The sequence below is a fragment of the Eleutherodactylus coqui genome, chromosome 2, assembly GCF_035609145.1.
Source record: "Eleutherodactylus coqui strain aEleCoq1 chromosome 2, aEleCoq1.hap1, whole genome shotgun sequence".
NCBI lineage: Eukaryota > Metazoa > Chordata > Amphibia > Anura > Eleutherodactylidae > Eleutherodactylus > Eleutherodactylus coqui.
Genome location: NC_089838.1, coordinates 171,031,389 through 171,047,391, shown reverse-complemented (window position 1 = coordinate 171,047,391; position 16,003 = coordinate 171,031,389). Strand labels below are relative to the sequence as shown.

The window sequence follows — 16,003 nt, the reverse complement described above, 5'->3', positions numbered from 1 at the left end:
TTGCCAGCGCTAACTGCACTCCCTAAAAAAAAACAAAAACAAATACTCACCTAGCCGGCACCAACCGGGTCCCTCCTGCTGCTATCTGGAGCTCCGGGCAGGCTGCCGGGCCCTTATGATCGCCGACAAAGTATCTTTTGCTAGTGACGGGGTTTGAAGACCCCACCTCCAGCAAGAGATTGCTCTGATTGGTTCATCAAGCGCTGGCTCAGCCAATTAGAGCCAGCGCTCGATGAACCAATCACAGCCATTCAATGTTCTATCTTTGTTAGATGCAAGCTTTTTGCGGGTCTAAAATTTCTTCATGTAAACATTTCCATAGTAAACCATTGCTTCTATCAGATGCAATCTTTTCATGCGCCTGTACTGCGCTAAAACCACGATTGTGTGAACGAGCCCTAAGGCTGCTTTCATGCCTGCGATAGGGCTCAGTTCAGGGTTTTTGTCTTTTTGCTCTGTTTTTGGAGACATAAAATGCATCCTGACATCTCCATTTCAGTATGTGGCACCACCATAACTCCCAGACAGCACGCGCTGCCTTGGGGTTATATTCGACTCCAATCTCTCCTCTACCCCATAATCTAATCTCTTGACCGAACATGTCAGCTGCACCTCAAGAACATCACAAGAATACTCCCTTTTCACACCGTGGACACACAAAAAACACTCACTGTTGCTCTCATCCACTCTCGGCTCTATTATTGCAATTTGCTGCTAATCGGCCTCCCCTGCACCAGACTCTACCCTCTCCAATCCATCCTGAATGCGGCAGCCAGGCTCATCTTCCTGTCCAGCCGCTACTCAGATGCCTCTGCCCTGTGCTGTTCACTGCACTGGCTGTCCATCAAATACAGAATCCAATTCAAACTCACCACCCTTATCCATAAAGCCCTCCATAACACCGCGCCGCCCTACATTGCCTCCCTCGTCTCAATCCAGCACCCAGCCCGCGCCCTCCACTCTGCTAACAAAATCAGACTAAGTGCCCCTTTAATTCGAACCTCTCATTCCCTCCTCCAAGACTTCTCCATAGCAGCACTTGTCTTCTGGAACGTGCTACCAAAAGCTATCTGGGCAATCACTGACACACAAAACTTCAGGTGTGCTCTACAATCGCACCTCTTCAGGGAGGCATACCACATCTCCTAAACCAAACCCCTCTATACTCCCCCTGATAACATGCTCCCTGTCCTACCGACTGCAATCCCTGCCAGCTGCAATCAACCGCCCCCTGCAGTCACACCGATTCAGCCACTATAAGGCCCAATTCGACTATTGTCTGTGTTTAGTATCCCTAACTCTCCTCCTCACCATACCGTGCACATCTCCAGCCCCTCTACCTTCTGTATCACCCCATTACTTGTAGTATGTAAGCTCGTTGGAGCAGGACCCTCACCCCTACCGTTTCCATCAATTGATTACTTCATGTAACCGTGGTTTTGTTTTTATTCCCCTTGTCTTGTAAGCGCTGTGGAATATGTTGGCGCTATATAAATAGTTATTATTATGAAATAAAACTGAAAAGCAGAATGTGTTTTGTTTACCCATTGATTTCAATGGGGTTTCAACCGCCTCCGCCCCCCCCCCCCCCCCCGAAAAAACAACAGAAAGCAGATGGAAAGACTTTTGTTTGCTTCCATTCCTTCAGCTTTCCGTTTTTTTTGGATGGAAAAATAGTGCAGTCTGCAGTGTGTAGCAATTTCTTAGGGCTTGATAGGTATCTATGTATTGCAGCCCCACAAGTCTTCAGTAGGTTCTGGGTTGCCATACTAGATTATCGATGCACCCTTTCACTGACTGTTTGGACACGCTGTCAGCTTTGACCGCGGCAACTAAAGAGTTAGCTCTGATTGCAGCAGTTTCAGAAACAGCTAATAGCTGCCGGGTATGGATCGGACCTGGCTGCCGAACCGGCTCCATACACATTTACATTAGATGGTTGTGAAGTGCTTAAACCAAACATAAACTCTAGTGGCAATGTTGACAATTTTTCCGGCATGTTACCTCTAACATAGAATGGTGGGCATCATGTTTGCCTAGCAGTAAGGGTGTGATCACACATCCCAGAGTAAGAGCTCCTTCACACTGCCGAGAAAATTGTGCGAATTTGTGCGTATATTGGCCAACCGTGAAACGCCGGCTGATATACGCTCGTGTTAATAAGCCCTTAGTGTGACTTTTCCCTTTTTTTTAAATTTCCCGCTCTGTCTCATACACCATGTATTGAGTATGGACAGCGTTGCATATGCTACCTGTAGAAAAGAATAGGGCTGTCCCTGCATGATATACGGGGAAATGCAGTATGCTGCGATCTTTTTCACATGTGTATCTACACGCAACGATTACACACTAATGTAAATGGATCAATGAAAATCCATGCACTTTGACTCCATTTGCAGCGTATGATGTGGCTGCGCATCGTGTGCATAATATACTGTGAAGACACGATCGGTGAATGAGCCCTAAAACTCATTAACTATTCTTTATTCTAGTCATAAAAGTAAAAATGAAATATTCCAATAATGTACATATTCAGCACTTTTATTCAGACCAAAGACCATTGAATTCTAGCAGAATATCCAGAACTTCTCTCTTTGACATAATTTATGATTATTCTAACTACTACTCTCCAGGAAGGGGGGGGGGGGGGGGGGCGGGGGATAGGTACTCCCACCTCCTGGGTCGCCAGTGTGTGCCATAATAAAGTGCCTTGATAAACTGTGTTAGATTTCCCGCAGATATTCGACCCATGTTTATATAACGTTAGGTGTGTACAGTACAGAGCATTGCAGTCAGCTCCTCGCCCACATGGTCTGCAAAGAGGACGCCAGAGCTAGGATGAATCGGTGACATCACAGATCATTGGTGTGCTGCCAGATAGCAGAATGGAAGCATCAGTACTATATTACAAAGTCTATCTCAGTAGAAAGAGGAAATCAATGAATTAATCAGACATCCCTTTTACTAACATGATTTCCTCCTGAAATGCTAAATCTGAACTTCCATGAACTCATCACACCATAACTGAGCAGCTGTTTCAACGTAAGGGTGCTTCTAGATGGAACGATTTATCATTCGCACGCGCAAATGATGTCAGAGCTCGCTTGGTCACTCATGCAGCCTGTTTCTAGAGGCAGAGAAGTCATTCGCTAAATTGTCCACATTTACTGTATCAGTGAATGAGAACGACTAAACCATCAGTATTTAAACCGAACAATTAATGAATGAGCCAACAATGATTTTCATGTTTGCATGAAATTAACGATGAAATAAGTGAATGATTTATCATTCGATCATTGCCCGTGTTTACGCTGAACAATTATCGTTCAAATTCGAGCAATCCAGCGATTTCTTTTTTGAACGATAATTCGCTTGGTGTAAAAGCACCTTAAAGTCTGGTCTCTACATGCCTCACTGTACTCACAGAAAGCATTACCTCCTTATCAGAAACGGTGATCAAGATTAGCTGCTCACTACACAAGCCCTCAAGGAGAACTACACACAAGGATAGCACTTTATCAGGTGCTCCAAGGAGCTTTAAGTGCGCTCTACCTCTGTAAGCACGGATTGTTTGAACTGTTTGGGGTGATTTCTTACAAGTTGAGAATACATGCAGTAAAGTTCTGCTGGCCCAGAAGAATGCTTCAGCGCTCATCATGGGGCACTTGGTGAAAGTTAGTGATCTGTGTGTAGATGTTGGTGTGTGCAGGGATGGACACATAGGCCCCCTTCACACAAGCATATGCGTATTTGCGCACACCTGAATGCAGCGTATTTGCAAAATGAATTATGCTTTTTTGCGTGCACATTGGCGTATTTTACTGTAAGATCGTTTACGTGCAGCAAACAAAGACGCACAGATGGAAATAGCTAATTAGTCTAATGAGTTGCAGATGTGTGCTTTTTTCTGTGTGATTATGCAGAGTTTAACTCATCTCCTAGCATATTTTGTGCGCATTTCTATTGCCTCCTATGTGGACTTTGTGTGCGCAAATGCATAGGAAAATAGAGCGGCTATCTTTTGCGCGACTGAAAGGCTCAGGAAAATGCATGCATGTAAAAGAACTAATTGAAATCAGTGGGTTCTATCCTCTGTGTATTGAAGGCGGCTATTTTTGGCATACACAAGAAAACCACTATGCTAAAATATGATACAATACAAAGTCCTTGATTTCCAACTGCTAATGTGATAACAACGGGGTGCCGTAGACCACCCCATTCATGGCTCGCCAGATCAGCCCCATTATACCAAGCAACCACTGTAACTGCAGTAAGGGGAACATTTTTGCAGAAAATCCACAAAAAATGCAGGGAAATCTACCACACACCTCTGCTCCAAACTAGATTTTTGTGCTAATCTGAAAAGATTTTGCTGTGAATAGTATGAAAAAGAAAAAAAATAGTCGATGGTTTTGAAATCCACATGTGCAGATTTTGCTGCAGATCGCTGACTACAATGGGTTCCGTCCAGCGTTGTTATGCATTCCAGCATTTTCCCGGACTAATCTGCTCTGAACAGATCACAGCCCCCGGCGTGGATGTGAGCAAAGCCTAAAGCCTCATGTCCACTTGCAGGCACAGATTCCACTGCTGAATCCTGCAGCGGAATCCAGCCGTTCCCGCAGACATGGACAGGAAAATACATTTTCTTACCTCTCCAGACGCTGCGGGTCTCCCCTCCAGCACGGCCAGACCTTCTTTTCTTTTGCCAGGCGCGTGTGCAGCACACACCTTTTTTTTTTAAATGGCCTGCTCTCCCACGTATCCGCGACACACCACAAAAGCAGCTGTCCGTGCGAGAGACATCATTGCATGGCTGTGATTGGTTAACCCAGCGCCAGCTTCGAATTGACTGATGCCGGTGCTGGCTAGCCAATCAGAGCATTATCGTTGCTGGAGGCGGGGAATTCAAACCCCGCTTTCAGAAAGAACTGCTCTGCGGCACGGAGGACATCATGGCAGCCTGTAGAAGCAACGGGGATCCGCAAGTGCACTGGAACGCTGGCGGTAGATGAGTATTAGACCCCCCCCCCGGGTGTGATTACCAACGGAGAGCTGTGGCATCCCGGTTGGGAATCACTGAGAATGCCAACCTCTGTGTCAGATGGGCGGTAGGGGCTGGTATTCAAAAATACCGGCCTGTAATATGGCCGGTAAAAAAAATACCGGCCAGGCCAATGAATTACCGGCCAGGTGGCAGACCCTAATCACAGCGCAGCTTTCATATTACCCCAGCAGTATAGGAAATGAAAGCTAGGTTGTATGACACAGACAGACAGATTCTGCAAGGTTTATTCTCAACTACAACCCACTATTAGGAATAAAGAAGGGTTGTACGAGGGGCTGCTAAGTCTTTGGCTTTGTGTTCTTTTTTTGTTTCTATGGTAATGAATGTTAGACACATAAGGCTTTCATGTGATGTAATATATGTTTTCAAAATGTTGTATTTGTAGCTTATGGCAACAGTGATCTAGGCACGCGGGAAAACAAAATGGCAGAGTCTAAGGCGATATTCACAGCAAATGAGAGCAGAGGAGTGATAAAATTCTTGTTTCTGCAAGGAAAGTCCAAGTGGGATATTCATGGTGATATGTCGCAGACATTGGGGAATCAATGACCTTCATATTCTACAGTTAGGAACTGGGTTGCCAAATTTAAAACAGGCCACTTGAGCACCAATTGTGAGAAACGTCCTGGACGACCGAGTGAGGTTATTGGTCTGGAGATCGTCGATGCTGTGTACAACCTCATACTGGAGAATCGGCCAATTTCAGCTAATGGAATAGCAGACATCCTGGGGATTTCTGGTGAACGTGTTTGTGTCATTATCCATGAACATTTGAACATGAAGAAGCTATCTGCAAAGTGGGTCCCCAAATGTTTGACTACAGATCAGAAAAGCATGCAAGTGAAAACTTCCCGGTCCATTTGTCAGCGTTTCTGGACTGATAAGAACTTCCTGGATCGACTGGTCACTATGGATGAGACCTGGATTTATTTGTATGACCCTGAAACCAAGGAGCAGTCAAAAGAGTGGAGGCACAGTGGTTCTCCTCGCCCAAAGAAGTTCAGGGTGCAAAAAAAATCAGCCACTAAGATGGTGGCGCCTGTGTTCTGGGATAAGGAGGGCGTGCTGCTAGTGGGCTATCTTCAAAATGGTTCCACCATCAATGCAAGGCATTACATTGAACTTTTGGAGGAATTGAACGCAGCTCTGAAGGCCAAAAGGAGCGGCAAGCTGTCCAAAGGAATCTTGTTCCTGCAAGACAACGCCTCCGCTCACACTGCACAAGCGACCACGACAAAACTGGTGGAGCTAGGCTTCTAGCCAGTTGACCACCCACCTTATTCACCAGATATAGCTCTCTCCGACTATCATCTGTTTCCAAACCTGAAGAAACACCTCAAGGCTACCAAATTTCACACCATTTCTGATGCCATGGCTGCTACGGATGACTGGTTTGAGGCACAACCAAAATCCTTCTGTTTGCAAGGCTTACAGAACTTGGAATACCGATGTAAGAAGTGTGTTGACATCAGAGGAGAGTATGTGGTATAAATGTAAAGTTTCATCTTCCCATCTCGTTTCTTTCTGGATAAAGCCAAAGACTTATCAGAAGCCCCTTGTATCAAGGGGCAGTTTTGGCACCAACTAATGAGACTGTAGGACGGATGAGTGAGAAATGATTTCACAAGGGGAAGCAGTATTTGTAGAGTGTCTGTGGGTGGATGATGTTATGGACACTGAACAAGTCCCCTCATACCTTGTACAGTGGAATTGTCAGCAGGGCCTTCCATAAACGAAGGGTAAAAGTTGGTGCCCCGCTCCAATTAATACCTAATCTTGATGTGCCAAAACTGTGCAACGGCACCCGATTACAAATTACACACCTGGGGCGACATATTGTAAGAGCCATTATTATGAGTGGAATAGCAGAAGGAGAAAGTGGTTAATTCCACACATTCCGGTAATATAGATGGATTTGTCTTTTCAATTCAAAAGGCCGCAATTCCCTCTAAAAATAGCATTTGTGATGACGATCTATAAGGATCCACAGCAAACGCTTCGGCCTCATGTCCCCGGGCAAGACTGCAGTTCAATATGCCTATAGAGGTAATTACCCGTATATACTCGAGTATTAGCTGACCCGAGTATAAGCCGAGTCAAGAAGTTTTACCACAAAAAAACGGGTAAAACGTATTGACTGGAGTATAAGCCGAGCTATATAGATTCGAGGATATACTAGGGGGGCTTTTTCAGCTTAAAAAAAAATGTGCTAAAAACCTCGGCTTATACCCGAGTATATACGGTAAATACCTGCGGATGTCATTTTATCGCGCCGTGCAGGTCGCACTCACAGAGAAAAAAGAACGCAGCATGCTCCATTTTCTGTGGATTCCCGCACGGACGGCTTCCACTAGTTCAATTTTGTACGTTTCAATATACAGCAAAACACAGACTAGATGAAAAAAAATACAAATTCCACGCGGATGAAGTCGCGGATAACAAGATAGTATAATTTATTTGGTAATATTTATTTATTTAATCACAATACTATATACTCTAATAAAACTTACAGTTTCAGTAAAACTACTCTATAAACCCAGATAACTAATGCCACAATATTTTTTTTCAGATATATCTTGAAAACGTCTAAAAAAAATATTTCCCCCAAATAATGAGCCCCTGTGCTGCTAACAGCCGCCTCCGCCTTCTCCCCCTCCCCAGCAGGGAGCCGCCAGGTGGAAGAGCTGCAGCTGAAGCGGCTCAGCGCGGGGAGCAGCTGGGACAGCGCTGTGCAGTCAAATCAGGATGACGTCACCGCGTCCCACATGACGTCAGCCAGCGGCCGCAGTCCCAGTGAGGTGACGCGGTGACCGGGCCGATGACGCGTCGGGGCGGTCCGCCAGCAGGGGGCGGTGTTGTTGTGTGTGTGAACTCTCCTGTCCTCCCCCCGGTAGCTCCGCCTTCCCGGCTCATCACACTGACGATGTCCCGGGGCTCTCTGAGGTGGCGTTAGATGGCAGCAGCGGAGGGGGACGAGCTGTGAAGACCTCCGGCCGCAGCGGGCAGTGTGGGCGTCATGTCGGGCACGCAGGACGAGAGCTCGGTGCGGGTCGCCCTCCGGTAGGTGTGTGGCGGTGGCGCTGCTGTCTGCCCTCTGTCTCCTGTGTGTGGCCGCTGCTCGTGCACCTGCGCCGGGGAGCCGGCCGCCCGCTGTCCCTGGTCCTGCTGACTGATGCGGAGCACCTGAGCAGGCCGCCGCTCCCCGCACTGCTGCACCTGCCGGGCCGCACGGCTGCAGGGGGGAGGGGGGACAGTGCTGACCACATTGTCCCTGCTGCATGCAGATGTCACCTCACTGATAGCATCCCCCATGGCCCCCCTCACATCCCCCCCATGGAGCCCCCTTACCTCCCCCCTCCTGTATGGGAAGTGTAACCACTGCTTCCTATTATCTGTGGTCTCTTCTATAATCTGCCCTGTTAGCCTCTGCTTATGGGGTGTGGTGACCCTAAATATAAAGCAGGCTCTAGGTAGGATGGGACACGAGGATCCCTCCAGGGTGGGCATTACACTGCCTGCTCCTTTGTCTTCATCATGGAGATAAGTGGCGCCTTACATTGCCCAGCCGCTGCTTATCCTCTGCATGGAAGTGACCTGCTGAGTAAGGGCGCTGGAGTATGGTGGAGTAGTAGATCTCCGCTGTCTTGCCTTTATGGACACATTAGGGCCCGTTGTGCCAGGTGTTCTGGGCTAACCCCCCACTCCTCAGTTTGCTGGTACAGGTGACTGGTAGGAAGGTGGAACTACGGGGAGTGTAAGAACAGCACTAAATGTCTCATCATGCTAATAGCCCTCTAAGCGTGCCGCGTTGTTGGCCCTCCATGGAACCCCAGCGGAGTAAGATCTGATGAGTGGAACATCCACCAAATTGGTCCGCAGCGTCCCATCCGGGAACCTGGGAAGGAGTTATTGAAAGGACCCCAATGTGGGGGATACTGTCTTGGTGTAAGATGTAAGGCTGCAGTTGGGCTACTTGGGGATACAGGAACCGGCCCAACGTGTCCAGGTATACAGACCGGTAATGCTGGCCTTCAGCACACCAACATCCAGCTTTGGGCCGTCGCACATTATGGCCACTGACATATGACATGTGGCCTCGCCTGAGAACAACACGTCTCCAGGACAGCGACCGTCCCCGGGGATACAATCAGGCGTTTTGGTGGCAAATTCTTGTCTGGCTTCAGTTGTGGGACAGTTTGCACTTTATAAGGATACATAGAAAGTCATTGGGCCGTATTCACATGGCTGAGATTCTGGGGTGCAACTCTGCATCGAACCGCAAAGGGACCCCCGATCCGTGTGCTGCACGGGACACCACACATTACGAGGTTGGCATGACAACGGGACATGGCCTGACTGTCCAAGTGTGGAAAATCACTTCAAGTGGAAAATCGCTCATGTGAATCAACTCCATTCATTCATTTTCCTGTCAGACCTATCCGTCTCAGACATGGCCAGAACGCGTGAGAACATCAGCCGTGTGAATACGGCCTGATACAGTACTGGATGCGCGGTCCTTAGCGGGACCTTCTCGATGCTTGACAAAAATCCTCATTTATCAAAACTGGTAGTAAACTGGCCTCTGTTGCCCATAGCAACCAATCACAGGTCAGCTTCTCTTGTACAGACGTGGTAAGATGAAAGCTAGGTTGTGATTGGTTGCTATAGGCAACATACTGTTTTACTGTTAAACAGGTTTGATAAATGAGGTCCACAATCCTGAGTTTTTCTTTCATCCAGTGCAACCGTGTTTCCCCTATAATAAGCCCTACCCCAATTTTTGAAAAGGGGGACACTTGAAATATAAACCCTCCCCTGAAAATAAGCCCCAGCTAGGCTACATGTAAAAAAAAGAAAACCAATACTCGCCCAGCAGCCGCTGGTCCGGTCCCTCATGCTGGTCTCCGTCGCTGCTGCAGGCTTCCGTGTCCTGCACGCTGACAGAGCAGTACTTCCTGGAAGCGGGGTTTAAATACTCCGCCTCTAGCAAACTAATGCTGTGGTTGGGTAATTGAGCGCTATGTCATCCAATGAAAGCCGGTGCTGGATTAACCAATCACAGTCATTCAATGAGTGGCTGTGATTGGTTAATTAACCATCAGCGCATTAGCTTGCTGGAAGCGGGATATTCAAGCTCTGCTACCTGGAAGAACTGCTCTGTCGGCGTGAAGGAGGACCCGGCAGCCTGCAGCAGTGACAGACCAGTGTCCTGTATTTCCAGTGTCCCTGATTATGTGTAAGATGCAGATGTGTAGCAGAGTTTCTTCTGGGTTTGTATAAGCCCCCATATTTTATGCCGGACTCTTCCCTGCTGTGGTGCTCACACTGCCTCCATAAGCTCGGCTGTACCCGGAGACCCGCTGTAGATTCTAGAGGAAACAATGGCACAGGACTTGAAGTATTTGGCTGCCTGTCCACAGGCGGGTTTTCATTGCGTTCCCCACGGCCATAATCTGGCCACGAGCGGAGAATCATTGCAATTCTCTGCTCACGGGCGGCAATTCACAGCAAACTGCGAATTTGCCATGATTCTCCGCGGTCAGCCAATCTGTCAGATAGGCTGACAGTGGAGATCCGTCCGCCGGCTCCTGCTCCCAGTGGCGGATCTCCGACGCGGGATACCACAACGCCCATGGACAGGCAGCCTTAGGCTCTGTATGGTTTATGATCCTATTGTTGGGTCTGATCAGCATTTTGCTGATGATGGCTTGTAGTATGAATCCGATCTCCAAAGTCAAAAAGGTAAAAAAGTGTTGTAGAAAACTGCACTCCTCATTTTAAAACCTTCTTTTTTTGTTATACACTTTTTCCAGTGTCCTATTTCCTAGCTGGTGATTCTATTATTTAGTGCAGCTGAGTAGTAAAACTAAGCATGAAATACTGCGCTCAAGGTCACATATCGCACCTGGATGCTGGGGAAAAAAAGCGCAGTACGTCCTATCATTGTTTTCAATGGGGCCTGCTATATTGGGCTGAGTGTCATGGCCCGATATCGCACTCGCCCGTGTGATACTAGTCTAAGCTTCAGCTTTCTCCAGAGTAAGCCTTGACCTATCGGCTAGATGGAGGTGCCACTTTCTGTACATCTTTAAAGGGTTATCCCCTTGACTGTTTTCTATTACCCATCCATAGGATAGTGATTGATGGGGGTCTCACCACTGATCCTGAGAATGGGGGTTCCTTCTCTCCCTCTTCTTACCACTGTGGAGTTACTACTCACACCCGCAGTGACGGCACAACGAGTGGCGCTGTGGTTGCACAACTGTGTGGCTCCATTCATTTCAGTGGGGTGATGGAAATAGCCGAGCCCTGTACTCAGCCATTTCCCATTGAAAATGAATGGAGTAGCATGTGCGATCGTCACTCCGTTCAATCTTCTCACTCAAGGTGATGCAGCGATCCTACAGAGAGGAAGACAAGGGAAGTGAGACCCCTTATTCTTGGGATCGGTGGGTAGGTGGTAAAAGTCTATCTTTTGGATGACCCCTTTGATGGATTTTTTTTCTGCAGGATACTTCTGACATATTGCTAAGAGATGCCATCAGTGTCACATCATCAGCTGTATGGATGGGACCCATAGGCCATGCTAGCTGCACTCCTTCCAGCCGTGTACCTCCTGGCTAACAGAAGGCACATGGCTCTGGCTATAGTGTTGCAGCCCCTTTGTGTTAGTGAGTGATATCAGTTGCATTGGTTGGATCATATCATATCTTGGCAATGTCCTTTTTTGCCCATAGTTCAGCTTTGGCTTGGGCAGGTCTGCTTGTATCAGGTGTTCTTCTGCTGCTCGTTTTGACATTGATGTAGTGTGATATTGGCAGTGCTGTGTAGAAGCGTATGCTAATCTGACATTTTCATAGTGATAAGCACCGAGGCACTTCCTGATCTGCTTCCTGTGGTTTACAGAGCCGTACACTGTAGTAAATTGCTCAAGAAGTCGTCTTACTTCATGGCAGCGTCCTCCACCTCATATAGGAGAAGTGCGTCGGCTTCCAGTAAACTGCTACAGTTGCCGCTAGATCCCTGCTTGGAGGCTGCTGCCCGGCCTTGGATTGTGGACCTTGTATCGATGCAAAGTCTCATTTTACTGCAGGGAAATCTATTTCTGGCCATGATGTACAATATCTTGTGTGTTTCAGCAGAGCGCTCGCTCATGTACCAGGCGCAGGCTAAATTATTCATGCCATGTCAGAGCAAACCATTGCTGTCGTATGGAAAAATGCATTGTCCCTGCGGATGGCGCTGAAATATTGATGAGTAGGTTTTAGTGATGTGAAGCTGCGGTCTTCCCTGGCACATACCGTTATATTCGGCAGATCTGTTCCTTCAGATTTATGGGTTATTTCGTTACCGCCGGCAGCAATGGGCTATCTATAAATGCGCTAAACATTGGCCAAGTGTGTGGACTCTTCCGTTTTCCATATTCGCTTAGTATGTTACAAGAAGAGTTGTGTCATATTACATGTTTCCCAAATCCTAATGATAAATGGGGGTAGCTGTTGGGCTCTTCTTCACTCTATGATCTTCTCTCCAGCGCTAGTTCTGTCTTCTATGCAGAAAACTGTCGGGGATGGAACACGAGGATTGAGGCCATATTTACATGGGAGAGTGCGATATTGCGATATTCCATTTATAAACTAGCTATTTTTCCTGTGATTGCAATGCTTTTTGTGAGTAAAACGTATCGCTGCATGCGATATATAATGCAATTTCCTACCACCACCCCCATAGTAACTAATGGGCGATTCTAGAACAGAATCACCCAAAAATAGGACAGGCTGTGATTTTTCTATCTCAGACTAAGGCTAATTTCACACGGGCGAGAGCAATAGTAGGCTGTGAAACTCGACCTGATCTTGCGCTCGCCAATGTGTAAGGTACCGCAGATGCGAGGCTTTTTTATGTCAAAAACGCCTCCCATAACTTTAGTGCAGTTGCGATCCTGTGGAGGGTCGGCAAAAAGTTTTTCCCATTGTTTTCAATGGGAAACCTTGCATCGCACTCGTATGCACCTCACACACCATACAATGTGTTTCCAGACCCATTGAAAAGGATGGGTAAGGGTTCCTAGGGAACGCCCAAAGATAGGACATGTCGCAACCCCACGTATATGACCCCATTCAAAAGAATGGAGTTCATATTTGTGTCTCACGATGCACAAATCTTGTGGATTTTTTATTTTTTTTTTCTTCTCAACCACGTGAAAGTGGCCTCAAATAAAGTCTCATTAAAAACTGCAAAAAATGTAAACCAGGGCTTGGATTGACAGTCTTTTTGAGGGTACGTTCAGACATGGAGTAAGGGTGGTGTCACATCTGCACTCCAGGTCCGCTTTCCTGCTCTGTCCTGCGAGCAGAAAAGCGGAATCCCCACAGCTGAACGGCTCGGTCTCTGGACGGGAACCAAACAGCGCCAGACAGTTCCCAATGGCTAGAATTTGTCCTATTTGCTTTCGGCCCAGCTGACCGGCTTTTGGGGGGAAGAAAAATACGTTGCATGCAGCACTTCTTCCTGTATTTGTGATGGAGCCTCTGACTGGAAGCTCCAACCCAGATGTGAACCGGCCTAACTCTTTTTTTTCAGAAGTACATCTGGATCAAAATTTGTACATGAGCTTATTGTGGATTCAGGTGCAGATTTTATTGCAATAAATGAAACCAGAAGCATTTCGGCAACAGATTAAGCATGCCATGGATTGGAGAATCCACACCATGCCTAGAATCTGTGGCATATTTACGTACCGAATGTTATGAGTCAATGTGATTCATTTCAGCAGAGTGAATGGTGCATAACTTTCATGTGGAACACCAGTGCGGATTCAACACTCGAAATTTAGTAGCAAATCAGTGTGAACTCATCACTGCGTCTCGACCCATTGTGAGAAAATACTGATGTAATCCACTCCAAAAGATGTCATAATGGAAGGTGCCGAATATGGCAAACAGTATGAAGTTTTAATAGACCCCTAATGTTGGTATCCAAGTCGCTCTAATAAATGCCTGTTAGCGGGAATGCGCTTTATGGATGTGCTGCCAGAAAATTGGCTTGGATATGCGCTGTCTCGTCCGATGCTTCATTCCCTGAGTCAGTAGTATTTGGAAAGTAGACTTTGTGCTCGCTTAAAAAAGGTGTGCTTGGCCCTTAAAGGGGTTGTCTCGCGCCGAAACGGGTTTTTTTTTTTTCTTCCATAGGCCCCCCGTTCGGCGCAGGACAACCCCAAAGGATGTGTTAAAAAAAAAAAAAAAAAATGTTATTACTTACCCGAATCCCCGCTCTGCGACGTCTTCCTTCTTCTTCCTTCACCAAGATGGCCGCCGGGATCTTCACCCACGATGCACCACGGGTCTTCTCCCATGGTGCACCGTGGGCTCTGTGCGGTCCATTGCCGATTCCAGCCTCCTGATTGGCTGGAATCGGCACACGCGACGGGGCGGAGCTATGAGGACCAGCTCTCCGGCACGAGCGGCTCCATTCACCAGGAAGAAGACCGCACAGCGCAAGCGCATCTAAAATAGCAAGAAGTCATCAGAATTAGACGGATCCATGGCGACGGGGACGCCAGCAACGGAGCAGGTAAGTGAATAACTTCTGTATGGCTCATATTTAATGTACGATGTATATTACAAAGTGCATTAATATGGCCATACAGAAGTGCATAACCCCACTTGCCGCCGCGGGACAACCCCTTTAAGTGTGTATGATTGCTGGAACGTGTGTGTTTGGTCAATATACAGAACACGTCTTGGTGAACGAAGATTACCATGTCCGTGGTCACAGGGCCTCTGAATGGAGGTCACCACGTTTTCATTTCATCTTCAAGTATAGTCTTTGTAACAAATTCGGAAATTTTGGGTAATATTGAGTGTCTCTAGCCGGTGGAAGTCCTCCACATCTCTACTTTCACTACCTCATCTTTTTGGCATAATCTTCATTGATGCCTGGAGGAGATAAGCTGTGTGTGGGAATGCCCCCTTCCACATTCTAGAGAACGCATCATTTTAACATTGGCTCAGGCTGGTGTTGTGCGCTGGTTTTGGCGAGCTGTGTCCATGGGGCGGCTCCTTCCGACTTGCTGTGTCGGACAGGTATTTGAGCATCTGAGTAGTTTCCCTGATCTATTACTGAATGCCTTCCACGATAAAGGTGCCAGTGCTGATGATGATGATGATGGTGATGGTATTGCCAGTAAATTGCTGCTCCTTAGGATATAAAAATAGGTACAGCAAGAGGATCGTCGGCAGGGAGCCACCACCGCTACTGCTGCCCTCTCTCTAGTCTACAGGGCTTATTCCTGGTGCAAGGAAAAGCTACATGACCGCTGACTACTTCTATCTTTCCATCATCATTGTGGCACTCCGGATTCTAGTTGCCTCCATTCCACACCATTGGCATGAATGAATTGGTGTTTCTGTACATACGGAGATTCCCGCTGAGGTGGAATTGATGCCAATAAAATGTGCCTGCTGAACCGAATATATATGAGATGTTTGTGTGGAAGTCTTTTGCTTCCTGTGGCTCATGGGGTAGCGGTTCCTGCCCGATCGCCTGGCACAGCATTCCTGACTGGCTTACTTACTAGCAAGGCTTTGAGAGGGATTCGTGAAGTAAACACTGAGGTCTCAGTATGTGTTTAGCATGCTAAAGGCCCCAAGCACTCGATAAGCTTTCCTACAGTCTTAGGACAAGTAGAATAGGAGCTTTCAGACTCAAATTGATGCTCTAAATCAGTGTTTCTAAACCTGAGGAAAAACTTTTTCTTACCTTGGGGTAAAATAGTGTATCTCCATTTTATAAAGTGGTTTTGTCTACATCCTGCTTCAAGCTGGATGATCCGCATACTTGTCCGCCCCTAGATCCATGCATACATACACATAGAGGGACTGAGGACGAGGAGATGATTGGAGAAATATCACTCACAGCAACAAATCCCATTTT

The 16,003-nt window shown here is 47.1% G+C and overlaps 1 protein-coding gene across 7 annotated transcripts in view; it reads left to right on the top strand.

Moving 5' to 3' along the window:
- The first annotated feature begins 7,968 nt into the window (after positions 1–7,968).
- The window catches only part of KIF21A (kinesin family member 21A), a 139,790-nt gene continuing 131,755 nt past the window's right edge, over positions 7,969–16,003 (top strand). For all 7 annotated transcript variants that reach the window (XR_010790323.1, XM_066591909.1, XM_066591911.1 and 4 more), the window contains exon 1: positions 7,969–8,128. Coding sequence is in view for 6 of the 7 variants with exons in the window: in XM_066591909.1 (XP_066448006.1) it covers positions 8,085–8,128 (44 nt within the window). In the remaining variant the exon portion in view is untranslated. The remainder of the gene's footprint in view (positions 8,129–16,003) is intronic.